The sequence below is a fragment of the Prionailurus bengalensis genome, chromosome E4 (assembly GCF_016509475.1).
Source record: "Prionailurus bengalensis isolate Pbe53 chromosome E4, Fcat_Pben_1.1_paternal_pri, whole genome shotgun sequence".
Taxonomy (NCBI): domain Eukaryota; kingdom Metazoa; phylum Chordata; class Mammalia; order Carnivora; family Felidae; genus Prionailurus; species Prionailurus bengalensis.
The window spans coordinates 3398909-3426733 of record NC_057360.1 but is presented as its reverse complement, the minus strand read 5'-3'; the positions used below and the strand labels follow the sequence as shown (position 1 = coordinate 3426733).

At 42.1% G+C, this 27825-nt stretch overlaps 1 protein-coding gene across 2 annotated transcripts in view; it reads left to right on the top strand.

Moving 5' to 3' along the window:
- Positions 1–27825, top strand: part of CNST (consortin, connexin sorting protein) — a 118219-nt gene that overhangs the window by 74712 nt on the left and 15682 nt on the right. For both annotated transcript variants that reach the window (XM_043568450.1, XM_043568449.1), the window contains 6 exons: positions 7363–7393; positions 9244–9330; positions 9789–9903; positions 12548–12569; positions 12748–12844; positions 22212–23059. In XM_043568450.1, coding sequence (XP_043424385.1) covers positions 7363–7393; positions 9244–9330; positions 9789–9903; positions 12548–12569; positions 12748–12844; positions 22212–23059 — 1200 coding nt within the window. The remainder of the gene's footprint in view (positions 1–7362; positions 7394–9243; positions 9331–9788; positions 9904–12547; positions 12570–12747; positions 12845–22211; positions 23060–27825) is intronic.

Sequence of the window (27825 nt, the reverse complement as noted above, 5' to 3'; positions counted from 1 at the left end):
AAGTGTAGACATATATCTAAGATTCAACAAAAGCACAACACGTGTGATTAACTTTGTCCTGTGGGCATTAGCAGAAAAGAAGGTGACTCTTGAGCTGGGTTTTGCGGGGTATGCAGGTGCTCACCAGGGCGAGCTGGTTCAGGAAGACAGATCAGCTCCTGCAAAGACATGGCAGAGATGTTGTTGGAGATTAAGATGGAAAAGAGATGGGATAGTGAGGGGCAGGGAAGCCTTGCTTCTAGGGACTGGGAGTCTTTAGTGAGAGGAGTGCCAAATCAAATTTGAATTTTAATGTTTATTTTTTTTTTGAAAGAGAGAGAGAGAGACAGAGTATGGGCAGGAGAGGGGCAGAGAGAAGGAGACACAGAATCTGAAGCAGGCTCCAGGCTCTGAGCTGTCAGCACCGAGCCCGATGCGGGGCTCGAACTCATGAACCGTGAGATCATGACCTGAGCCAAAGTCGGACGCCTAACCGACAGAGCCGCCCAGGTGCCCCTCAAATTTTGATTTTAGAAAAATAACTGCTGATGATTGGGAGGGTAAGTTAGGAGGTGAAGAGCCTGGACACTGGGAGGTGTTCCAGACAGTAGAGAGGACGCTTTTTTATACAAGAGCCCATTCAGAAAAATGAGATATGAGCTGCATTTTATTTTTCCTTTAAAGTGAAAATAATAAAATAATGGAGAAACTGAGACTCCCTCACAAAACAAATTCCTGATAATTCTGGGGTCAGAATTTGTTTTTTTCATTCAGAGCATCTGTTTTTGGAACATCATGAGAGAAATTTGAACATAGCCGGTATGTTACATATTATTTATTGCTCTAATTTCTTGAGACTAGTAATAGAATTTTTTCTTGTTTTTTTTTTGACTGTTTATTTATTTATTTTTGAGAGAGCAAGCAGGGGTGGGGCAGAGAGAGAGGGAGACAGAATCCCAAGCAGGATCCTCTCTGTCAGTGCAGAGCACCATGTGGGGCTCGAACTCACGAACCGTGAGATCATGACCTGACCGAAACCAAAAGTCAGATGCTCAACCGACTGAGCCATTCAGGTGCTCCCCACCCCCTCGCCCCCCCCCTTTTTTTTTTTTGTCTTTTTCTTTTTGGTAATAGAATTGTAGGTTTTGTGGTATATAGCGTCCTTGTTCTTGAGAGATACATGCCCAAGTGTTTGGGAGTGAAATGACATAGTGCCCATATTATGATATTTTCACTTATCATGACGTATGACATTTCAGTAGGAAAAAGTATGTAAGGGAAAGGCAGAGAAAGCAAATTTGGCATAATGTCAACATTTGACAGATCTAATAAGAGGTAAATGGCTGTTGGTTTCACTCTTCTTTGAACTCTTCTGTAGAATTTTGATAAAAAGTTGAGGAAAAGGACATTTGGAATAAAGAAGGAAATAGCAAATGTAGTCACATCTTTTCAAGCTTATGTCACTGGGCATTGTTTCGTTAAAGGTAAGAAGAATGTTCTTTTCTACTCCTATATGATCCTGAAGCCGAGGCAGTTCTAGGACTGCTAGACCTTGATCAGGCCGCAAGATTATTTAAAACAATTTTTAAGTTTGTTTGTTTATGTGTCTGTCTGTTTGTATTTTTATTTACTTATTTTGTAATCTCTGCACCCAGCATGGGGCTCAAACTCACGACCCTGAGATCAAGCGTCACGTGAGTGAGCCAGCCAGGCTCCTTTTAGTTAATTTTTTGACGTCTCAATATAAAATTCCACCCCTACTCCCCCAGGAACATATCAGTTTGCTGAGTCCTGCAGGCCGTGCTTCTTACATGTCTGAGCAATCCGTCCTCCCCTGACAGAGGGGCTTAGGGGACATGGTGGTGGTTTAAAAGCGGGGCTTTGGGCTCCCCCACTAACAGTCTCAGTGGCTTCCAGTTTCTTCTGTAAATGGCAGAGGACTCAATGAAATAATGCTTGTAAAAGCACTTGACGTAGTGCTTGGTACACAGTAAGAGCCAAGTAAATGCTAAGCATTATGACTGTAGCCTCACTGTCGCTAATTCAAAGACCGCTTGCTTGGAGAGAAGGCTGGGGGTCAGCAGAGGCGCTGAGGCAGCAGGAGTGAGCTGCAGGGTGTGCTCTTCAGCCGAGAAGACTTGAATCCATCCGCCTCCCAGGGGAGACACAAATCAGGGAGAGGTGGAGGCCATTTCGTCCATTTCAGTAACTCCCAGCAAGGCACATTGTGTCTTTCACCCGGAATTGCTAGTTACTGACATTTTGCCGAATTTTCATGCCCCCCACCCCCTACAGACACATATTTGCCACTGAAACACCGTAATTTTTAGGTATTATATCACATCACCCCTAAATACACACTCATGTGTTTCCCAACACCGTGGGTACCCCTCTTCGTGACCTGTATCAACCACAAGAAACGAGACGCTGGTAAAATAGTATTATTTCACGTACAGCCTGTATTTGAATTCTCCTCACGTTGTTCCGCAAGTGTGACTAGTTTTCCCCGAATCCAGGATCCCATGAAAGACCATACATTGCATTCGGTCGTCAAGACTCTTTAGTCTTACGTGATCGGAAACAGTCTGTGCCTGAAAAGTTTTTCTTTTTTAACTTTCGTAACATTGACCCTTATGAAGAGCCCAAGACTTCTTGTAGAATGTCCCATAATTAGGATTTGTCTGATTATCTCTCCATGGTGTGATTCAGTTTAAACCATTTTGGACAAGGATTCTTCTTGGGTAGCATTCCATACCCACTTCTCTCTTGAACCCACTCTGGCCTGGCTTTTGTCCCCACACTCCACCAAAATGACATTCTGAAGGTCGTAGGTGGCCTCCATGTTGCAAATCCAGTGGTCAGTCCTCAGTTTCCATCCTGCTGGAGGCATTAGAACCTTTGACAGGTTAATCACATACTCCCATTTTGAAACACTTTCTTTATTTGCCTTTGGGACCCTTCCTTCTTGGCTTTCACGTCTTGCCTCACTAGCCATGCTTTCTCTGGCTCATTTGTTGAGTCCTCCAAAGATTACTCAGTTTTCAGCATTGGAGCACTTCACTAGGCAGTTCTGAACTCCGGACTTCAGTATCTGGCCTCCTGAGGTGCCTGCAGAGCATTTCAAACTTAAGATGTCCCAAATCAAACTTCAGTTTTTCTTCCAAATCTTCTGCTTTCCTAGTCTTCCAGACCCTTTTGTTAAACGGCAACTCCATCCATTTAGTTGCTGAGACCAAATACTTTACAGCCAAATTTTTATTTACCTCCCCCCACATCCAGTTCCAGTCAGAAAGTGCTGCAGACCTATTTCCACATATGCCCGGAATCTGAGCCCTTCTTCCCTCCTTCATTGCCCCCACCCCGGTACAGGACACCGTCATATCTCACCTGGTTCTCGCAGTGAACCCCTCACTGTAGAAACCCTGTCCTCTCCCTCTTCCATGTTATCACTGTCCTCCATACAGCAGTCATTGTGACCCATTGTGACTTCTCTGGGTCATGATGTGACATGTGTCACATCATGTCAGCCTCTGCTTAGAGCCCGCTCGTGGCTTCTCATCAGAGTAAAAGCTAAAATCCCTACGTGGCCTAGAAGACCCTGCACGGTGCGGTGCTGTTCCTTGGTACACCTCAGTTTCTGAAACTCTCCCTCTTAGTCACCCCTTTCCAGGTACACTTGCCTTCTGGTGCTTCCTCAGATATCCAAGGATGCTCTTGCTTCAGGGCCTCTGGTGTCTCCTTTCTGCTCTTTCTGAGGAAACCACTAGAGGCTGCACCGAAACAAAAGACTAAACCAAGGAGCAGGATGCGAGATAGCTGAAATTGGGGATCTTGCCTAGGAGAGAGGCGAAGGGAGTCTGTAGGTGAAGGAATGTTCTAAGACGACAGCTTTGTACTGAGGAGAGAGTAACCAGTTCCGTTTGGAGGAGATCAGAATAGTCTAGGGAGAAACTTCTATACCATTTTCCTATTTCTGAGTATTTGCTGTACCTGAGTGTATCGAGGGCAGATTTAGACTCTTGGTGATGTGTTTGGAGTTGTCTAAGTGACAAGTGCATGGAAAACTGTGTTCCCCCCCCCCCCAAAAAAAAAAAAGAAAAGTGGGAGGGAAAAGGAAAGAAAAAAGTAACTCCAGGGGAAACAAACGGTTTTCAGGAAGGGAAAAGTAGTAAGAGTTTACTATCTGGATAGGCTCATGATAAGGTACACATTAGATGTTATCTACCCGTAACAGGCTAACAGTGTGTGTGTGGGCGGGGGGGGGGGGGTGTCACAGAATGTGTACACGTAGCATGTCTTTGCAGGGCTAGGCTGAGGGGAGCAAAAGACTCCGTCCTCATCTCCTAAAACTGAAAAATCCAGAAATGACCAAAATAGGCATAATGTGTAGGGAGACACAGGTTAAAAGAAAAAAACCGGAAGGACTCTGAATGCTTGCTCCCGAAGAAAGGAGAAAAGGGAAGAGTGGCAGGGCTTTGTGAGCACATATTATAGGGCTCTGTGACTCCATACGCCACAGGCACGCACGGTTTTAATGAAAATAACTGAAAGGAGACACTGATCATTCAAACATAAGGTGAGGACAGCCTGTGGGTTACGGTGGCGGCGATGGATACGGAGAGGGATGGATCGCAGTCCTCTTGAGGGGGCGGTCACTAGGACTTGGTGTGGGTACAAAGCAGATGAGAGAAGTCAGAGATGACCAGGAGATGCGGCTGGGCGAGTGGTGGTACCATTAACAGAAATGAGGAATTGGAGAGGGAGAGTCCATTATTTTGGAAGTGATGTATCATTGAATATGTGCTAAAGGCCGTTGGAAACATGACTACAGTTACATCAGATACATCCTTGTATTTTTAGCTCTTGAAACTCTTGAAGATTCCACTTAAAAATTCTTGTTCTCGGTATGAGTAATCTTCCACACACTTATTTAATGTGACTGCAGGCTAGCTTTAGGTATATAACTGAACTCATAAACTTGGACGCCTTTCATATAGAAGTGGGAAGGGAAACACCAAGCTCTGTGCTCAGTGAGTTGGTACTGAACTGGTGTCAGACTCAGACAGGAAATAGATGTGCTGGGATCCTTGAAGCCAGTCTCTGTGACTGGGGTCAAAAAATACACCTTCCTACTTCCCTTTTCTAGTTCCTGGTAGGTGACTTAAAACTGTTGCCCTCCCAAAGTGACTTTCAGCTTACTTCTTCCCATGATTCTACTCTGCATCTTGTACTTCTGGGTCAGACTCAGACTCAGAAACCATTCTCAGCACTTACTGCTGTGTGTTGACCACTACGCTAGACACGTACTCCCTCATTACCCTTTACAGCAGCCTAGCAGCCTGGTCTCGGAGAGTTGTAGGTGTTACTGTCCCTGTCGGACTGGATAAGGGAAGCTGCGGCTTGAGACATGAGATGACATATCTGTCCAAGGTCACACGGCCAACAGTAGCAAAGCTTGGACCAGAACACAGGTCAGTTACTCACCTTCACACTCCGCGTTCTCTCTGCCGTTCCAGGCTACCTCCAAGATTTAGACCTGGGATATCAAAGGAGAGCCAGTCTTCTCTTGGCCTGCTAGACTGGCCAGGGGCGGGCTTCTACCGGGGCAGTGTATTTATTTTCTCAGATGCCCTTTCACCTGGAAATGCCTTTTACTTTTGAGGCATTGGGTCTCATGACCCTCTCTCTGTGGTTGCCTTTAGGTTACTGGAACCGTCACAGAAATCTGGAAGCTGATTGAAATGTATATTTCTGTAGTGCCAGAAAGTCTGGTTTGTAAGCGTGTGCAGCTTTTTATAAATGACTGTGCCAATGGTGCACAAATGCAGCAGGCGAGGAGAATAGCTTTGAAGAGCCAGAAATCTAATCGTCGTGGGCAACCAGAAACCATGTTGAATGTGATGGGTAGTCGATTTTTCACTGGAAGTTGATAAATGAAATGACACTGGTTTCTGTTAGGTGTCACCCAGTGGTGCTCACCACTGCTGGCTCATGAGAACCACATCCAGTGACGTCCATCATGTTGGGAGCTCGGGATTGGCCGTGATGGAAGTATTGACACCACAGAAATGAGCAAATGCTACAAATCAGGGCTCTCTCCAGCACTCAGGGGCCAGAGGTTAGACACGGACCAGCACACTGCCGGTTGTAGTATATGAAATTCTTGTTTTGGGAGTAAAAAGTGGTCAAATATTGACAATCTGCTGTGGTTCCAGTAGGACCAATATAGCACACCTTTAGATCGATGAGCTGATAAAGACAAGCAGTTTATCCTTGGCAAAGTCCTGAGAATAGAAAATAAGTGTGGGCTCAAGCTTTAGGTGAAATTAAAACTTGACAGAGGAGTGATTGAGTCCAGTTACGTATATTGCCCATAGAAAAATGTTAGAGCTGTCGTATAAATTTTAAGCTAGGCAGATATCTTCTTTTAAAAGTATGCTGTTGCCACCATAGGACTTGGGGGAAAACGTTCCTCTTTGTTGCTTGATTATAGATTTGACAAGGACTTTATTGCTCTTTGCATTGGCAGAGAGCTGGAAAATGGAGATAGGGATCTATAAATGGAACACCTTTTTTAACTAGAGACTTAGTAAGAATGAAACGGTTTTACAAGTGTAAAGGACTTATGTGAAATACTCTAAATATGACAACAGTTTATGCAAATATTTCTCAGTGAATACTTTCAGTTTTACTGTTCTATTTATTAATGCCATATCTAAATAAAGATAGAAATAAAAGATCCCCGCGTTTTCAGAGGCCAAGAATTTTTCAGTTGAAGTATGCATTAGAATGAATCTGGTAACTGATCAGCCTCGACTGGGTCCAGATCCTGAGGCTCTGGACCCCCCATCCAGTGCCCTTTATACTGTGTGGCACTTTGTATATATTCCAGCCATCGTTGCTCAACTGTTTAGCACTATTGGCCTTTTGTGAAATATCGAAAGAGAACCAAAAGTCAGTGTCCCGTGAGGTAGTTTGTGAAATGCACATGAGTCTCATGTGACTTGACGCCTTTTAACTTTGTGATTTACAATACATAGTCACTCTTTCCCTCGCCCTATATCTTTACAAGCCCCTGTAGAGTTTTCCTCATTCGTTAGAGTTCTTCTAAATTCTAACAAATCGGTGAAGTTTGCTTTGATGTGAAGTAGAGTAGGAAGAGAGGTTGTGTAAAGACCAAAGAACATCTCTGTTTACTCTGCTTGTGATAAGTGACTTCAGAAATGTATCCTGTGCCTACAGTCAGATTTCTTCTCATCTGGTGAATAAGAGTTTTCTTAGTTTGATGACACTCTGAGAGTGTCAAGGTCTTGATGTTTTCCAGGTTTGCCTTTTCATCCAAATATGAATCTAATTTCCTGTGTTTGTCTGTTTGTTTGACAGATAGCGGAGTCCTATTTCCAGGAGGAAGACTGTATCCTTTTCTTAATTTCAGGAAGAAATTCATAGGACTGACTCATAGAGAACTGCCCATGTTTTTAAAATTGAGATTTACATACAACATGTTTATATCTGTTGTTTACAGTGGGTTTTAACAGCTGTGTCCACCCATGTAACCACCTCAGAAAGCAAGATGTAGAGAATTTCTGCTACTCCGGAAAATTCTCTAGAACCACCCAAATTTGACCTGACATGTAGAAGCCCCAATTTTACCATAATATCAATATTTGCGTGTTTAGGAGAGGGGGGGAGAAGCACATTGCTGAAAAGTATAATTTGAAAATCTATTGGATTTTCTTTCTTTTGAATTAAAACAGAAGTCCAAGTCAAGTGATATTCATTTGGCCATACTACACCTGGTAAATCTCAGGACTTGCTTATTATAACTTCTGGCTGCAGAAGGAAGATCGAATTCTTCATTTGTAATAGAAACAGGATAGATGCTGTCAAGTGAGACCGCCCAGGCAGGAGCTTAGCTTTTCTATCGGAAACATTTCTTCCCCCCGTTTTCCACTTGGCCTTTTTATAAATGGCTTCTCTTTTTCAGGGATGGCCCAATATCTACTCTCTAGAAAGAATGTGCCCTAAACTCACCTGTATTTCCCCATTTGTGCGATGTGTTTCTCCTGCTAACCTTGTTGACTTTTACCACGTCTCTAAGCAGACTGCGGGAGAAGCAGCTATTATCCCTGTCAGACAAACTGTGGAAACTTGAGACGGTGGCAGTTCATGACTAAGCGTGCGGGAAATCTAATTCTGGTGGAAATGCGGCTAGAATGCTTTTCTAACCAAATAGTGAGTACTTCGTAGTGCACTGAAGACCAGCACCCACATCTCGGGGAGCTTCTTGGTATGCAAATCTAGGGGCCTGAGAATCAGAGCTTCGGGGATCCGACCCAGGAATATGCATTTTGGCAAGTTTCCCAGATACTGTTTGTGTCCAGTAAAGTTTGAGAAACATTGGTGTACTTCAGGGCAGAGGGAAATGGAAAATGGAATCGCCCCTCTTCCCCCTGGCCTACTTGATGATCCCCCGCCTAGGCGGCGGATGAACCTCGGTTATCGTGGGAAGGGCAAAAAGCTAAACAGCGAGTTTTTTCTCTTCCTTCTTTCTGGGTCAACATTTAGAACAAGGCCCAAAGGAAGATAGACAGCTGGACAATTTATCACGACCTCCTATGATGCTAAATGCATGATACGGATGGAGAAGGCGGAAGTTTATACGAAAATCCCACAAAAGAGTACACGCACGTAATTATGAGAATCCCTCTGGCCAGTTGGGTAAATTTCCACAAAAGACCCATATAACGCTGTGCTCTGTCCTTGTTCAGGCGTGTAACCCTTTGGTGTTGTGGGAGAAAAGCCTTCGGTGGGAAATAAGTCGAGGGTCAAGGTGAGTAGATATCAGGAACACACCTGACTTAGTAGCACAGTTGCTTGACAGGTGCTTTAAGGGGGAAAAATGGGAAACACTTAGACTCTAGGATTCCCTGTGGGTGCTGTTTCCAATTACATTACTTTTAATTGATTCTTCTAGAGATACATTCGTGAGCAGGCATTCCTTCAGCATTAAAACCTTTTTGTTTCTGTTTGCTGCTGGAAAGGAACCCACATAGCTGTGGCATCCCACGCTGTATGGAAACTTACCTACTCCAAAACCAGGAAACCCTACTTAATAAGATTTGTTTAAACCTAAAAATATTTAGAGTCCTTTCGTTTTTTGGTAAGCTCCAAATCTCCCAATTTCCATAGAACATTCTTCTTAACATATTAGGCTAAATGTAAAGAGTCCAGATTTCTATTTTCCTCAAATTTTCTATTCAGATGAGAAAGCAATGAAGTTCATTCAGCTTGAACGACTGTATCATGAGAAATTGCTCGCAAACCTCTCTGCCATTCAAGAAGAGTGGGGTAAGTACGGACTGACATGGGATGTGCAATTAGCAGTAATCTAGCATGTTCCTATCTAGACATTTAACATATTTGACCTGGTTTTGTAAATCAGGAAATAGATGTTTCCACAGTCAAGTTAATGTTGCAAAGAAGGTAGCGTTTTTACCACAAGTCGGGTCACTGTGAGAAAATTTCTCTCTTTGTGTTTTGCTTTTCCTGTCAATGGCAAGAAAAGAACACTTACAACTCTGCATTTCTTCTGATCCCCTGGCAGGGCCTATTGGCTAATTTAGTCTCTGGGATAGTATTTACTCCTACCGAAAAGTAATCGCTTAGCTATTTGTAACTGTGTTAACTTGGGTTGTGTGAGGAGATAATTTTGCATGGTGATCTTTATCAGTGACACTAGTCAACTACTTTTGCCCTCCTAAATATGTTTCGTAATAGCCAGTAATTAACAAATATCTTACATTTAGAAACAAAATGGAAAACTGTACAGCCAGATACAATTACATCTGTAAGGAATTCAGAAAAAGGATTTAATGGTGAAGATTTTGAACGGCTTACTAAATTTTGCACAACACATCAAGAGTAAGTACATCAGTATTTGTGTAGAATGAGTTGGAATAGAGTATTGAAGAAGCATTGTAGCACTGACTATTTCAAATCCATGATCCGTTCTTTATTTCTTTGTTAATATTTTCAGCTGGAGAAATTAAAGCAGGCAAAATGAAACGATTAGGTTTCTTTCTCAGCTTTTATCTCAATTTCTTAGCCTGAGCATGGTAAAAGTTCAACTTTCCGTAAGTTCAAAGCACCTTCTAATCAGAAATTGTAAAATGTAACATCTAATTTTGGTCTCTTTTTGGCTAAGAGATTAGGTGATTCAAATGGAAAAAAGGCGTGTATTAGGATTTTTTTTATTGTAGTTGTTTGCCAGTGTTTGTATGTTGTAGAAAAAAAAATCTGTAAGATTTGTCTAATAGTGGGAAGCAAAAACAGTACAATATTTAACCAAAATACTGCAGAAGGAAGGCTACGTTTACCATATAATTTTTTTATATTTACCAAATAATTTTAAATTGCTTTATTTGTATCAAATTGGATTTTTAAAACTAAATTGTAGTGATAACAAAGCACTTGCATATATTTTTTGAAATCATTATTTTAAGACTCGAAATTCTCAAGGTGAGAGGGTATGACTGTCTTCAAACGAATGCAGATTTCTGAGATGCACAACATCCTCCATTCAGAAGCTGAAAGGTTCCATTCTGTTGATAACTTTATATCCTTTTCCTCCAGAATCACAGAGTAAACTGAAACTCAGTTTGTTAATAATGCAACAGACCCAAGCAATTGTTGTTTAGCTCAGGTAGCGGATGGTTGTTTTGGGGTCTGATTATTTTGGAGATCAGCCTTTAAAGAATCACTGTGGATTCAGAAATGATGCTCATTCACCTCTCATGGTAACAGTTGCCTTCTGTTAATTTGAACCTTTGAAACAGTATTTTTAGGGACTGTGCATTATAACCCAGTTTCTTAGCATGTTATAAATAGATCAACTTTCAACTTCATAGAGGTTTAAAATAATGGAATCTTTACAAATAGATAAGGGGGGGTTGTTTGTTTGTTTGTTTGTTTGTTTTAATGAGGCACTGCATGTGGCAGTCTGCCTTTTTTTTTTTTTTTTTTTTTTTGTAATGTTTATTTATTTATTTTGAGAGAGCATGCATGCATACGAGCAGGGGATTGGGGCGGGGTGGGGGGTGGTGGGCAGAGAGAAAGGGAGGAAAAAATCCCAAGCAGGCTCCGCACTGTCAGCGCAGAGCCCAACATGGGGTTCAAACTCATGAGTCAGATCATGACCTGAGCCAATATCGAGAGTCAGACACTTAACTGCCACCCAGGTGCCCCAGGAGATTGTTTTCTTACTTTCAAAATATTCAGTGTAGACACTTTCCCTGCCTTTCCCATGGAACTAATAGTTTTTAATGTGTTGCAGATATTTTAATTATTTAAATCTTTTTTTGTTTTTTACTGTTTATTTTTGAGAGAGAGAGAGAGAGATAGGGAGGGAGGGATGGAGGGAGACAGAGGATCTGAAGCAGGCTCTGCACTGACAGCAGAGAACCTGATGCAGGACTCAAACCCACGAACCATGAAATCATGACCCGGGCTGAAGTCATATGCTTAACCGACTGAGCCACCCAGACACCCCAGATGTTTTGATTATTTTAAAACAAATATTTATTTAATATAATATGGGCATGATGTGTTTATGCTATAACTGTAAATAATCCCCCCAAATTGTTACTCCTAAATTTCTTAATATAAATAATTTTTAATTCCATATACAATGAAGTGCATAAGCTCTGTGAGTTTTTACATACACATATATGTCCCTGGAGCTACACTCTGACCAAGATACAAAATAGCCCAGCCCCTCACGGTGCTCCCTCATACAGGTACCAAGTCAGTACCCACCCCCTAAAATAACCAGTGTCTAAGTTCTATAACAGTATATTTACCTGTTCTGTGATTCTGATAAATGTAATCATACAGAATGTAGATTTTTGTATTAACTGCCTTTGCCCATCATTATGTTATGTCTGAGTTACATGTTGATGCATATTAATGGTAATTTGCTCAGTTTTATGCCTGTGTGGATTTGCTGTATGTGTAGCAATTCATCTATCCATTATATTGTTAATAGACATTCAGATTGTTTCTGATTTTTGAGTATTTGAATAAAATGGCTATCTTTTTGTGCATACCTTTTCCATGGACATATCCTTTGTGTTATCTCTGGTATTCCCTAAAAGATAATGTTTCAAAATTACTTTTTTTGTTACCTGTTTCCATGGATAATGCCAATCAAATTATCTTTCATCATAACCTATTTCAGACCATAATGACATAAACTAAAATTTGAAAAGTGTGTGTGTGAAATACTCTTTATATTATTAGCAAAATGTTGACATTTTTTCCCCTGGATCTCAGCTTCTTTGGGGGTTTTCAATAATATTTGGTTATCTAAGGAGCTACCACATTATATAGCTGCCCTTTGAACTGTGTGAACCAGTGGTAATGTGTCAGCAGTGGAAATGTTCTGCACTAATTTTAGAATCCGGAGAAGCTATATTTTATTTTTACAGCCATTTCAGTGACATTTGTTTGGAAGCGTATTGCTGCTGTAATTTTTCAAAAATCTTTTTTTTTCTCTTTTCTTCTACAGTCCTGTTTTGTCCAAACATAAGGTAAGAGACAGTTTCCTTGAAAATATCGATGGAAAAAATGTTAAGTGTCCTATGTCTGTTGTATGGACTGTTTTAGGAAATAATGAAACGCTTCTCAAATTATTTTCAGATTTCTAATTTAATGCAGCACTTTCCCCAAAAGTTTTTTTTTTGTTTTATTTTTTTTTTAACTTTTTAGATAGCAGCCGTAGAAAAGCCTCTGGGAAGGAAATGCTTTACGCCATTAATAGTTTCTGAAGATCCAAATGAAAGAGGAACCACAGCCAAAGAGCCGGGTATGTTTTCACATTTAGAGAGGGGCGTAAGAGACGCCTGCCTCTTACATTTTACAAGTGTTACAAGGACTGTTTTTGCATTTACATTTTTTTGCATGCGTATACCTCTCCTACCAGACAAATTGCAAAGCAAAATTTTTTTTATATTGTGTAACTCTATTTTTAGATGCCTAGTAGTAGAAATTATAACATCTAAATTCTTATAAAAAACAAACTTATTTCCATGTGTTCAGTAGGTAGCTATATATATCTAACAGACTGACAAAACTGTACAAAAATGCTCTGAAACAGAGTTTTGGCATATTTGCACACCCTTTTTTGTTTAAAAACCAGCAATTATTATAGAGACTTTACCAGGAATTTGTGCTGTAAATCTAGATATTTTAAGAAGTCTTGTTTCTTGGTAATTCATCTATAGCAATTTATTCTCTTCCTTTTTGTATTTTCTAACACATGGTGTACTTTAACTCGCACGTGTACATTTTTGAAGTATTTATGATATATTTTATACCACTTCGTGTCTTACGCCCAAATTTTAAAGATTTTCAGAAACTCTTTCTTACAGTACTAATGGATGTACACTATAGAAACTTCAGAAAATAAAGATAAATAAATACACTTTTGGGTGTTTATTTTTCCTGAAATACGATTTTAGTACTGACTTCTACTCTGAGGCTTTATGTCCCTGGACCTGAGAGCCCTGCTTGTAAACAGGCAGCATCAGGTGTTTTGACTGAGTTGCCTGAAGACATAGGAGGAGGGGGAGGGGGAGGGGGAGGAGGAGGTGGAGGTGGAGAGGAGGGGGAGGACTGAGAGGGGGAGAAGGATGCCTTCAATTGAATTTGCCTTTCTCTCTTTACAAGCCTTTTCCCCCCCTACATCTTTACCCCCTATTCTTGATGAGGGGAATTTGGGATATTGCCTTAGGTCATTCCTACTACACACTCTGTTCTTCCTGTCTCTTCTTTTTTTTTTTTTTTTTTTTTAAGGAATTGGATCTTTCTCCAAATAAAATTTTATTTTATACTTTGCATTTTTGTTTCTAAAAAAAATTATTTTAAGTTTATTTATTTTTTGAGAGAGAGAGAGAGAGAGAGAGAGAGAGCAAGCGGGGGAGGGGCAGAGGGAGAGAGAGAGGGAGAGAGAGAACCCCAAGCAGGCTCCGTGCTGCCTGCGCAGAGCCCAGTGCCGGGCTTGAACCCACGAAACTGCCAAATCATGACCCGGGCTGAAACCAAGAGTCGGATGCTTAACCAACTGAGCCACCCAGGAACCCCTTATATTTTGCATTTTTAAATGCAAACTTCTCTTTCTACTTTTCATCCCTGATCTTTAAAAGAAAAAATAAAAATCCTACAAGTAAGTACCTGATTTTTTTTTTTTTTTTGAGTATACTTGACAAAAATGTTACATTAGTTTCAGGTGTACAACATACTGATTCAACAGTTCTGTACATTATGCTATGCTTGCCACAAGTCTAGCTACCATGCGTCACCATACAATACTGTTACAGTACCACTGACGATGTTCCCTGTGTTGCACCTTTTATTCCTTTGACTTCTTCATTCCGTAACTGGAAGCCTGTGTGTCTCCCCTTCACCCATTTTGCACCGCCTCCCACCGTCCTCCCCTTTGACAACCACCAGATTATTCTCTGTATTTAATAGGTCTGATTCTGCTTTTTGTCTGTTTATTCATTTGTTTTTGTTTTTTTAGATTCTGCATGTGAGTGAAATCATGGTTTTGTGTTTCTCAGTCTGACTTGTTTCATTGAGCACAATACCTTCTGGGTCCATCCGTGTTATTGCAAATGGCAAGGTCTCGTTCTTTTTATGGCAGAGTAATATTCCCCTGTGTACGTAGACCACATCTGCTTTATCCATTCGTCTATCAGTGGACACTTGGGTTCCTTCTGTATCTTGGCTATTGTAAAGAATGCTGTGATAAACGTAGAAGTGCACATCTTTTCAAATTAGTGTTTTCATTTTGTTTGGGTAAATACCCAGTGGTGGAATTGTTGGATCATATGGTGATTCTATTTATAATTTTTTGAGGAACCTCCATACTATTTACCACAGTAGCTGTCTCTTTTCCAGTCATTTTTATATGGGAAAGCACAGTACAATGAGCTTTATAAAGATCTTAAAGAGGAGAAATTCACAAGTAGCACCCAGTTTGGATGTGGATGTGTCTCCATGGCCCGTCGTCTGGGAACAGTGGTGTTACTGGCTGATTGACTTGACCAGTTAGTACTGGTTGCTGCACAGGTCAAGCTCAGCACTCCTTGTAGCGGCATCTGCTGGGAGATAACGTGGTGTACAGATGAGGAGACGCTGAGCTTCCACATTTAAGTAGCTTGCTTGTGCTTCGATTCACGTCTGGAACCTGGGTCTTCTGGTTTCTGACTGAACACAGCAGCCTTCCGCTCAGTAAGTTGTATGCATTCCCAAAGGCTTTCACAGCACGGGCATCTCACTGACCTCCATCTTACGAGGAAGGTATGCAGGAAATTCTGGGCAGAGAAATCTTGCCAAGTCTGATGAAACAGTATCTTTTAAAGAATCATGTCCCCTTTCCCAGAACTGGTTTCCTCAGATTGGTTATTTTCTGAATAAATGCACAGAAATGTAAGAACGTAAGAAAAAGAGAAATATGAAAATAATCCTTTAAATGATTGGTATTTGACGCTCCTTGGTGGCTCAGTCAGTAAAGGCCCAACTCTTGATCTCATCTCAGGTCTCGATCTCAGGGTCATGAATTTAAGTCCTACATTGGGCTCCATGCTGGGAGGGAAACCTGCTAAAAAATTTTTTTTAATTAAAAAATTAAAATAAATGATTGGTATTAAAGATATTTTTGTTTTACCTCATATTCCTCATTTTTTTTTTTAATTTTTTTTTCAACGTTTATTTATTTTTGGGACAGAGAGAGACAGAGCATGAACGGGGGAGGGGCAGAGAGACAGGGAGACACAGAATCGGAAACAGGCTCCAGGCTCCGAGCCATCAGCCCAGAGCCCGACGCGGGGCTCGAACTCACAGACCGCGAGATCGTGACCTGGCTGAAGTCGGACGCTTAACCGACTGCGCCACCCAGGCGCCCCATATTCCTCATTTTTAACAGCGTCCAACATATAGTACCATGTAGACGTTTGTTTCCCTTTTCTTTTTCTCCATATTCCTTGCTCTTGCCATTTTTTTGTGTAGTGGTTAAAGACATTGTTTCTGGAGCCAGATTTGTCTGGTTTGAATCTTGTCTCCACCACTTAAAACTGCGTGATCTTAGGCAAGTTGCCTAATTTCTCTGGGCCTCCCTTTCCTCAACTCCACAATGTGGACATGAATAGTACTTAACATCATAGGATTCTTATATGGATTAAAGTAGTCATTTCATGGGGAGCCTGAGTGGCTCAGTCAGTTGAGCATCTGGCTGTGGCTCAGGTCATGATCTCATGGTCCATGAGTTCTACCCCCATGTGGGACTCTGTGCTGACAGCTCAGAGCCTGGAGCCTGCTTCAGATTCTGTGACTCCCTCTCTCTCTGCCCCTCCCCCACTCATGCTCTGCCTCTCTCTCTCTCAAAAATAAATAAACATTAAAAAAAAATTTCAAGTAGTCATTTAATGTTAAGAGTTTAGAACAGTACCTGCACAAGGTAAGAACTCCGTATATGCACACTAGTCTTTCTCCTCCTCCTCCTTCCTTCCCATGTTAGCACTGCCCCTGCCACTGGTGTTCTGTTAATGTTCTGTTATTCATACTTTTATAATTAATCGCCATTGTTATGTCTTCAAGTAATTTACACAGTATTTTATATTTTCAAAATAGTTTTATGTGTATTATTTCATCTGTTCCTCTTACCAACCAATATAAGTTAGGCTGAGTCGTTTTTAAGAAACTCAAGGAAGTGAGTTATCCAGGAATAGAATTCATTAGAACCCAAAGCTGGATCCTGGTTTTCTGACCCTAAAGTCGCTGCATTTTTATTAATTTTATATTTTCTTTATTTTTATCAAGCAGTATTTTATATGTAAAAAATAATATTCATTACATAATACATGAAAACAAAATGAGGACCTGTAAACCTAATGCCCAACTAAGGATTAAATTACTGTCATTTCTGTTACGAATACCTTTGTGTTCTTGTCTGTTCTGTCTCCTGCTTTTACCCCACCTCTGAGAAAATTATCATCCTGAGTTGTTTTTGTTAATGTTTACTTACTTATTTTGAGAGAAAGAGAGTGTGTGTGCGAAGGAGGAGCAGGGGTGGGTAGAGGGGCAGAAAGAGAATCCCAAGCAGGCTTCGTGCTGCCAGTGCAGAGCCAGATGCGGGGCTCATTCCCGCAAAGCATGAGATGATGAGCTGAGCTGAAATCAAGAGTCAGATGGTCAACCGACTGAACCACCCAGGCGCCCCCATCCTGAGTTTTATACTTATCTTTCCAGGGGCGCCTGGGTGGCGCAGTCAGTTAAGAGTCCGACTTCAGCCAGGTCACGATCTCGCGGTCCGTGAGTTCGAGCCCCGCGTCGGGCTCTGGGCTGATGGCTCAGAGCCTGGAGCCTGTTTCCGATTCTGTGTCTCCCTCTCTCTCTGCCCCTCCCCCGTTCATGCTCTCTCTCTGTCCCAAAAATAAATAAACGTTGAAAAAAAAAATTTATACTTATCTTTCCCTTCTCATCTTTTATCAACTTCATTGAGGTACAATTTCCATGCAATAAAAATATACCCATTTTAAGTGTGCAATTTGAGGAGTTTCTACAACTGTGTATATTCATGTAACTACTACCCCAATCAAGATGTAGCACATATTCATCACTCCAGAATCTTCCTTCCAATCCTCTTTTACTATTAGTCCCTCCCACCTCTAGTCCCAGGCAACCCATTGCTTCCTGTTATTATTGGTGGGTTTTCCCTGCTTTAGAATTTGATAAATAGAATTTATCAGCATACTGTTTTTCAGAGTCACCGAATTATGTATGACTGACTAGTCCATTACTTTTCATTGCCGAGTGGTATTCTGCTCTTTGTGCCACAATTTGCTTATCCCTTTGACTGTTGGCAGTCATTTGGGTTGTTTCCAGGTTGGGGGTATCGTGATTAAAACTTCTAGAAAGTCTTTAAGTCTTTTTGTGGATATATGTTTTCATTTCTCTTGGTTAAAGAATTGAGGGTGGAATTGCTGGTCATAGGGAAGGTACATGTTTAGTCCTAAAAGAAACTGCCAAGCTGTCTGCCGTTTATACCATTTTATAGCCCCCCAGCGGTATATGAGAATTCCAGTAGCACCACATCCTTGCTGACATTTAATGTTGTCAGTCTTTTTTATGTGAGTCATTTTAGTGGATATGAATATCATTGTGGTTTTAACTTGCTTTTCCAGGATGACTGGGTATGTACATTTTTAGTTTTGAATTCGCTTCTGTAGAAGCTGGACATTATCAACATTTCGTACTTAGTTTATTTTTTTTAGTGGCCTGTGAAAACTTCTTCAATCCTGATACCACTCAAATGTTTGTACTTAAAGTTAATTAATAAAGTATTCAGAAAGTATAAGATGTGCTAATTCATGCATGTTTTACTCTTATTATCATGAATTGCGGGGGGGATTTTAACCCTAAAGAGAATTCATGGGAGGGTTGCCTAGCTGGCTCATTCAGAAGAACTCGAGACTCTTGATCTCAAGTCCTGAGTTTGAGCCCCGCATTGAGTGTAGAGATTCCTTAAAAAAAAATAAATAAAACTTCAAAGAAAGAGAGAGAGAACTCATTGGGGAAAGGGTAACTCAGAGACGTGGACATTTCTGAGATTATGTATTAGAACTTAGGTTAAGTCTAACTTCTCATTTTAGAAATACCTCTTTAATTCATTACATATGAAGCATCTGTCATGCACTCAGCTATAATTCCATTTTTATTTCATCAGAGTTCTTATTAGTAGGTGTGAAGTGAATGCAGTAAGGAGTGACAGGCTTACCTCACCAGATCCTTGAGTTCAGGAGCACCGTGTAACAGAACTTCGTGCTAAGTGTTAACGCAAACATTAACAATAATAAGTGTATACTAGAATGCATACTTGTCAAAAATTCAGAAAATATTTTTATTTATTTATTTTTACAATTCTTTTTTTTTATGTTTATTTTTGAGAGAGAGAGAGAGAGAGAGAGACACAGAGCACGAGCGGGGGAGGGGCAGAGAGAGAGAGGGAGACACAGAATCTGAAGCAGGTTCCAGGTTCTGAGCTGTCCGCACAGAACCCGACGTGGGGCTCGAACTCATAAACCATGAGATCATGACCTGAACCAAAGTCAGACACTCAACCGACTGAGCCACCTAGGCCCCCCTGGAAAATATTTTTTATTAAACATAGTGGATCAAACACTTACCTTCACTTTTTCTTGGAACACCACTGAAATGTCAGGAATTTTTTTTTTTTTTTGAGAGAGAGAGAGAGTGGGGGAGAGACACAGAATCTGAACCAGGCTTCAGGCTATGAGCTGTCAGCACAGAGCCCAGCGTGGGGCTCCAACCCACGAACCGTGAGATCATGACCTGAGCTGATGTCAGACACTTAACCAACTGTGCCACCCAGGCACCCCAGAAAGGAATTCTTAACCCAGAAACCCACAGTGACCGAATCTGTGAGGAAGCAGCAGCAGTAGATGTGACATCCAGAAAGTTCTGGAAGCTGGAAAGCAAGTGGATGGGTGGCAACTGGCTTATTATACCAGAGAAGGTGGATAACTGAGCGTCTACAGAGAGAATGTTGAGTTCCACCTGGAAGGATGTGGGAATGGGAAACATGGAGGTGTCTCTAGGATCAAGCATACAGGGTTGGTCTGGCAACAGGAGGTTGGGCCTAAGGAAACACTTAGATGTTTATATGTCCTTTCTGCCAAGCGGGAAGCTGAGGTTTATTTCTTAGAGCGCCTGAACTAGAGGCAATGTGGACTTGGATGAGGCACAACTCAAGGAAGGGTATTCTACAGAAAATGAGGATGGAATGAAGATCTTATCCCCCGAATGGCAAGCACCTTATCCTGCCTTCTGCAGTTAGTATCTAGAACTGTGGCCGGCTGGTCACTTGCTTCCTCTGGGGAAAACCAACTGCCTGTCCAAGAGATAAAACCTCCAGATACTCACATTGAAGGACTTCCAGTGAACTGCCTAGACCCTCTTTGTCCCACACTGAGGACCAACTCCTGGAGAAGACTTGCCTTTAAGCACAGAGCTGCTTGTCGCCTCGGAGAGGAAAGACAGAAGCCAAGTCAGCCGACAAACCGAAAGCAGCTCAAAGGAAACAGAATGGAGAGAACAGATGAAAACCTTTTAAAAAATGAATGAACAGTGTCACAAGTTAGAGTATTGTATATATGAAAATAAGAATGAGCTGTTTTTTAAAAAAGAACATTCAGAGAATTAAAACATTCTTAGAAATTAAAAGATGTGATGACCACAAGGAAAAATTAATTAGAAGAGGTGGAAGGTTAGAATTGAGGCAGCATCCCTGAAAGTCCAGAGGCAGAGAGAGGAGTGGTGTGGCAGAAAAGGTAGAGACGGTGAGTCTGAGAGGCCCGAATCCCAATACAGGCCTTCTGGAGGGGTGGGGCGCCTGGGTGGCCCAGTCCGTTGAGCATCAACTCTTGATTTTGGCTCAGGTCCTGATCTCAAGATTCATGAGCTCAAGGGTTCCGTGTGCTGACAGCACAGAACCTGCTTGGGATTCTCTCCCTCTGTGTCTGCCCCTCCCCTGCTCATTCTGCTCTCCCCACCCCCCACCTCTCTCTCTCAAAATAAATAAACTTAAGAAAAAGAAAGCAATAGGGGACAAATGATTAAGAAAGTTTTATAAGAAAATTCCCAGAATTGAAGGTCATGAGTTTCCAGGTTGAAAGTCTCACCAACACAAAGAAAGAGAAATTTCACGAAGCTTCAGGACACCAGACGTAAAGGAAAACAACCAAATCTTCCAGGAAGAGAGTGTAGGTGACAGGGACTGGTATTCACATTGGCAGAGAGACTCTATGACCCTATCAAGCGCTCAACACAGCACAGCAGTGCCTTCACAGCTGTGAGAGGGAATGACTTCCAATGTAGCAAACTCAACCCAACCAAAGTTTTAGTCAGGGGTGAAGGAATAAAGACTTTCAGATGTGAACAATCTTAAGTTTACCTTCCATGGACCGTAAAAAAATTTCACCAGAGAATAAACAAAGAGGAAGACCTGGGATTCAGAAACAGTGTTCCCAACACAGCCAGAGGGGATTCCAGAAACAGTGTCCCAACACAGCCAGAGGGGATTCCAGGAGGAGGCCTGTGTAGCAGGCCTAGAAAGCCGCCCTGGTTAGGGGCTCAAGAATATGTTGTGGGGGTTTTTTAAGATTTTTAAAAAATTTTTTTAAGTAATCTCTACACCTAACGTGGGGCTCAAACTCACAACCCCAACAACAGGAGTTGGATGCTCCACCAACTGAGCCAGCCAGGTACCTCACAAAGGATATGTTGTGGGGTTTTTTAAGTTTCTTATTTTGAGAGAGAGAGCATGTGCCCATTAGCAGGGGAGGGGCAGAGAGAGGGAGCGAGAGACTCCAAGCTGTCAGCGCGGAGCCCGGCACGGGGCTCGAACTCATGAACTGTGAGCTCACGACCTGGGCCAAAATCAAGGGTCAGACGCTTAACCGACTGAGCCACCCAGACACCCCCCCCCTTTTTTTTTTAACTGAAGGAATGAGGCAGTTATCACCAAGCACAATGAACCGGAAATGAGAAAGGAAAATGTATCACAGTGCACAGTGTGGATAGGTTGTGAATAATATTTACAAAGCCATAGCAGTGTGAACATGTGAGTATTGATTTGCTCCAGAATTGTGTTGCACTGTAGCGGGAAGCTAGAGCCAGAGGGGGCAGATTATATATCTTTGGGGGAAAGGAACAGAAAGAACCGGAGAACTGAACCTCTTCCGTGGTGAGTAGTGTTTAACACCGAAAAGCCAATAGAAATAACAGCATACATCTAATGTACAAACATAAGGTGAATATGAGAGGAAACAGAGCCAGAAAAGTTCAGAAAAATACCTTTTAGCCTTTGAAAAAGGGCTTTTTCGATAATCATGGAGACTAAGTTATTTGTTCATATTCTTAACATTTTTTGAACAATCTCTGTTAATTTCTGTATGTAAAGGGTCACTCACAGACTACTTGGGGTATTTCCTGTGTCTAAGGACGCCCGTTAATTCCAGCAGACGCAGCTCCCATTGGAGAGGTGTAGAATCGTGTCGTGTCACACGTACTATTCGTACGTCCTTTCTCTTCCACCCCGTGCAAAGTGTTGTTTTGAACCTTGAAACAACTTGTTTTTTCTTCGTCTGCAGAGAGTGAAACTTGTCTTGGCAGGGAGCCCAGGAGAGCAAGCCCGGAGAGCGGCGGCTGCTGTAATCAGATGGACAGGCAGGCGGATGCCTGGAGCCTTGTGGTAACTGCAGGCAAGGACCACACGGCGGCGGAGCCACTCTGCCGCGCCCAGGCCGCCCTGGAGCTGCGCGCCCAGCCCCTGGGGGCGGCCGGGAGCAGGTCTGAGGACGCCCGCCAGGGTGACAGCCGCCTGCAGCCGGCTCAGACGGTCGCCTGCCGAGATGCGGCCAAAATAGAAGGCCCCGCCGCGGACCCCGGAGCGTCGCTTCCCGGCGAGTCGATGATCGAGCCCTCGGTCTTCCCAGGCTCTGACCTCACACCACCTGCGTTGAGTTCCGAGGGAAGGTATTCACAGACTCAGAGAAAGGAGCTCCGTTTGCCACTTAAGGATGCTTCTGAGGCGTTGCCCACGGACCGGCTGGAAAACAGTGAATTAGATGAGCCGCAGCAACCTGATCTCACAGACAGCGATGGAAAATCCCCACAGGGGCCGGCCGGCTCAGAGCGCTCCCAGAGTGTACTTGGTGAGAGCACTGGGGTATCCGACTTAAGCGCAGGGCATCCAGAGGGAGGGGGGGCTGCCGACGACCGAGTCAGCAAAGAAACCGAAGACTATTTGAACAGCCTCCTACAAGGATGCTTGGAAGATACCGAAGACGCCCTGTCGTGTGAAGACCAAGAGGAAGACTCGGACCTCCTTCCAGATCTTTCTCCTGAGGAAGCCTCCTACAGCCTGCAGGAGAATCTGCCTTCTGACGAGAGCTGTCTTTCCCTTGATGATCTCGCAAAGAGGATAGAGATTGCAGAGGTAAGTTTGGCATTTAACAGAAGCACAGTGAAAAGTCAAATGAAATTTCAGACGCACATCTATGCTAAACAGTGCCTGGTTTGGGGAAATTTTCCCTGGTTTCAGACATGAGAGGAGAATGGACTCAACGTAAACTTTTAATAATTAGTAGTTTTAATTTTTCTGTATGGGTCGAATAAAATGACTTTTGATCGCGATGTTTATACTTCAGGAACTTAGTGTATTGCATGCCTCCGGGTACAGTAAGCATTATGAACACCGTTATTTACACTGCTGTGGCTTTTATTTGACAGTTCTGGCAATTATGATCAAAACAAGATTCGTTACAATCTTGTAAGGAAATCTCATCTTTTTTCCTCAGACACCTAGAAGATAAAATACATACTATTTCTTCTTATTATTAATATATTTTTTTAATTCTTTAAAACAATACAGCAGAACAAAGGAAACATTTAAAAAAATTTTTTTAATATTTACTTATTTTTGAGAGAGAGACAGAGACAGAGTACCAGCCAGGGAGGGGCAGAGAGAGAGAGAGGGAGACATAAAATCCGAAGTAGGCTCCAGGCCCCAAGCTGTCAGCACAGAGCCCGATACGGGGCTTGAACCCACAAGCCACGAGATCATGACCTGAGCCGAAGTCGGATGCTTAACCGACTGAGCCACCCAGGCGCCCCTAAAGGAAACATTTTAAAATACAAGAAGACAAGGAGATACTGGATAGATTTTTAAGCCATTAAGTTGTATGTTGTGAATCTTCTCTTTCTGATTGGATTCGTTTATAAGCTGTAGGTCTGAACAAACTTAATACTTGCTACTTGGCTAAAGCCAAATGTTATAAATAATCCAGAGTTTCAAAGTTTCCCCAAACAGTCATGAAGCTGGTCAAAACAAAACAAACAAAAAAATGGTGGAGAGGATCAAGGTGACCATTCTCCTTTGTTTGATAATACCATTTTTTAAAGCTCAAGAGATCAATAAAGCCATACCCAAACCAAAGCCCCTCAGGAGGGTGGCCCCCTACGAGGAAAGAGCGGAGTCTTATAGTCAACTGTGGGTCAGAGATGGACCCCACTAGCTACCAGCCTACAGAGTTACTGTTCACCTCTCTAAGCTCTGTTTCCTCCTCTGAAAATTAGGATACTAACTGCTTTTCTTTTTATTCTTATATATTTTTTCCAAGTAACCTTTTGAGTCCCATGAGTCCCATTTATATCCATTGTTTTCTAATTCTGCATCATCACTGGGGGGAGGAAGGAGAACTTATAAGTAGAAAATGGAAAAGCAACAGAGCCAGAGTAGGCGACAAAGTACTCACGAAAATGGAAGCCGGCGAAAGCTTTCCAAGATAATTAGCTGTTACATTACTGGGCTTCCTTTGTTGCCACTTCTAGTCCATTTCCCATCAACTATTCTTAATTTTTTCTTCACAGAATTAGACAGACTAGTAAAGCACTTGGTCCAGTATTCATTCATTTCTTTTATTTATCTTTTTATTACATTTACAGTCAGTCCTCTATAAACTGTGGTTCTTTCTTGTTAATTTTCTCTTGAAATTATTTACTAGTGCTTAATGAGTGCAGAGTTCTGTTTGTGTCGATGAAAATTTTAGAAAATTTTAGAAGTAGCTACTGGTAGTGGTTGCACACATTGCGAGTGTAATTAATGCCACTGAACTGTTGAAATTGCAATTACATATTACACTTGAATATATTACAATTGCAGTTATATATTTCTTAAAGTTAAAAAAAATTAACTAGAGGCGCACCCGGCTGGCTCAGCCGGTGGAGTGTGCAGCTCTTGATTTCAGAGTCGTGAGTTCAAGCCCACGCTGGGTGTAGAGATTAGTTACAAAAAAAAAAAAAAAAAAAAAAAAAAAAAAAAAAATCTTAAAAAAAAAAAAGTCTTCATTGAAATAGAATTAAATAGAGCTAGTAGTACAGCACTGGACCCAGTATTCCTTCCCTTGTTTATTTCACCAGGCTTCTGATACAGGGAACTATCAAAACAGAAGTCACACCCCTATTCAAATCTAACCAGAATGCCAAAAGGTCACCCTTCTCTGACTGCTGCTTTTCATGCCAGTAGTCAAGATGACCCTGTGGGGAAAAGACGGATGATCTAGTACATCTTCAGGTATAAATAGTGAAGAAGGGTCAGAGCGCCCCTGTTGTGTCTCCCCTGCTTACAGAACAATTACAGTGGGGGTTACGGTTGAATTGATGTTGTTTTACAACCGAATGGGGTGTTCCTTCCTCAAATTCATAATGTTTGTTTTCCTACATAGGTAACACCTGGTGGATGGTGGAAACTATTTACATTTTAAAGTTGTCTTCCCTGTGAAGTTATTTTTAATACGCAATGGTTCCCTTTCCTAAAATTCTGTTGTTACGTTGTGCTGTTTCAAGAAGCTCAAAAGCTATGTACAATTAACAGAACTAACTTGCAGTCCTGTGATGATTCTGAATACTTCCTTCTCCATTCTGAGGAACAGACTTTAATACATTCTGCCTTACTGTGTCAGGAAAAGAGTTTTTAAAATTTCAAAATTTCTTTTTAATTTTTTTTCTAAGTTTATTTATTTTGAGAGGGGGTATGGAGACAGAGAACGAGAGAGCATGCGCACAAGTCGGGAGGCGCAGAGAGAGAGAGAGAGAGAGAGAGAGAGAGAGGGAGGGAGAGAGAATTCCAAGCAGGCTCTGTGCCTGATGAGGGGCTTGATCCCATGAACTGTGAGATATGACCTGAACTGAAATCAAGAGTCAGAAGTTTAACCAGCTGAGCCACCCAAGCTCCCCAGTACAAACTTCTTTTTAATCCAAACACCATTTCATGCTCTCAGGAGAATTCTATTAAGGATATCTACTGTGAGTCACATGCTGAGGATACAGTGAAGAATCATGAACTTCTGGTTTCATCTTTTGGCGGCTTACTTGGGTAATTTTACCCAAATTGTTTTTTAAATATTTTTCATGCTTCCATACTTTTGTGAGAACATGATTTTTTTTTTAATTTTCATTTATTTATTTATTTTGAGAGAGAGAGCAAATGGGGGAGGGACAGAGAGGGAGAGAGAATCCCAAGCAGGTTCTCTACTGTCCGCACAGAGCCCCATGTGGGACTCGAACTCCCTAACCGTGAGATCATGACCTGAGCCAAAATCAAGAGTCAGACACGTAAGCGACTGAGCCACCCAGGCGCCCCAGAACATGATTTCTTAACAACTAATACTTAAGAACAGTGTTTTTCATGCCCTTTGGAGCCACTGTGGCTGGTCTGCTTCTTGCACGTGCTGTGCTGTCCTTGCAAGTCCTCTGTTCTCTCTTCCAAACCTCTCTTCTCCCATGAGTGACTCTGCCCCTCACAGATGTCCTCACCGCTCGTCACTCTTTCGATCTCTGGTTACGGTGGAGTGTGGCGGTACCTTTTATCGTCGCCAGGCTTTCCCTCTTTGCTGGTCTCCCTGCTTTCATTCTCTTGCCACTTCTGCATTGCTCTGCTCTGGCTGCCGCTGAACTTGGCTTTGACAACTGCTGCCAGCCCAGCGGGAGTGTTTGCCGTGTCTTTTAAGCAATTAGGTTCATCACATCAAACGAAATAATTTACACAAAATCTCCTACTAGAGACCTAAAAATATCTACACTAATTTGGCTCAGAAATGTAGAGACTGTATAAATGAAACTTTTCTGGGTTCAAGAAGCATTTTTAAAAAATTTTTTTTTCAACGTTTATTTATTTTTGGGACAGAGAGAGACAGAGCATGAACGGGGGAGGGGCAGAGAGAGAGGGAGACACAGAATCGGAAACAGGCTCCAGGCTCTGAGCCATCAGCCCAGAGCCCGACGCGGGGCTCGAACTCACGGACCGCGAGATCGTGACCTGAGCTGAAGTCGGACACCTAACCGACTGCTCCACCCAGGCGCCCCTCGAGAAGCATTTTTAAATCCAGAATAACTTTGCTCAGTAAAATGATAGCTTTGTATCCAAAGCACTAATATTCTTTCTTTCGTAAAAAAGAGCATGACACACTCTCACCAAAAGTACAACCTGCACTGTTTTTAAAAAGCTTCAAGGGGTGCCTGGGTGGCTCCATCAGTTGAGCATCCGGCCAGGCCATGATCTTGCTGTTTGTGGGTTCGAGCCCCACATTGGGGTCTGTGCTGACAGCTCGGAGCCTGGAGCCTGCTTCAGATTCCGTGTCTCTCTGCCCCTCCCCTGCTCACGCTCTGTCTCTCTCTGTCCCAGCTCGTACTCTGTCTCTGTCTCTCAAAAATAAATAAACATATAAAAAAAAAAGAAAACATAAGAGGCTTCAAAAACATTTATGCTCGTTTCATAAATTTTTAACATAAAAAGTTTACCACATGTACAGGGTCCGTGAGGCAGAGAGAGATTCACTCTCTTGTTCCCTCCTCAGTAATTTTATGTGACTTCTTTGTGTGCCGTGACATTGCAGATACAGTGGCTAAAAATTCAGATGGGGACACTGTGCGTATAAAGCCTGCATTTCAACAGTTCTCCTACTGCAAGAGTTATCTGTTTGCTGAATTTGACTATCCCAGTTTGGGGCGGGGGGGAGGTGAAATTTTATTGCAATACTCATAATATTCCAACATGATTATTTTAATGTCAGGACCCAAACTCCCTTTACCCAAGGAGCTTGTAAGTCATTGCCAAGAAATCATTGATTTGCTTGGGTCTGGAACCTGGGAACGTTGTATTATCTTCTCTTGAAACTCTCAGCTCTTCACAGCATAAGAAATATG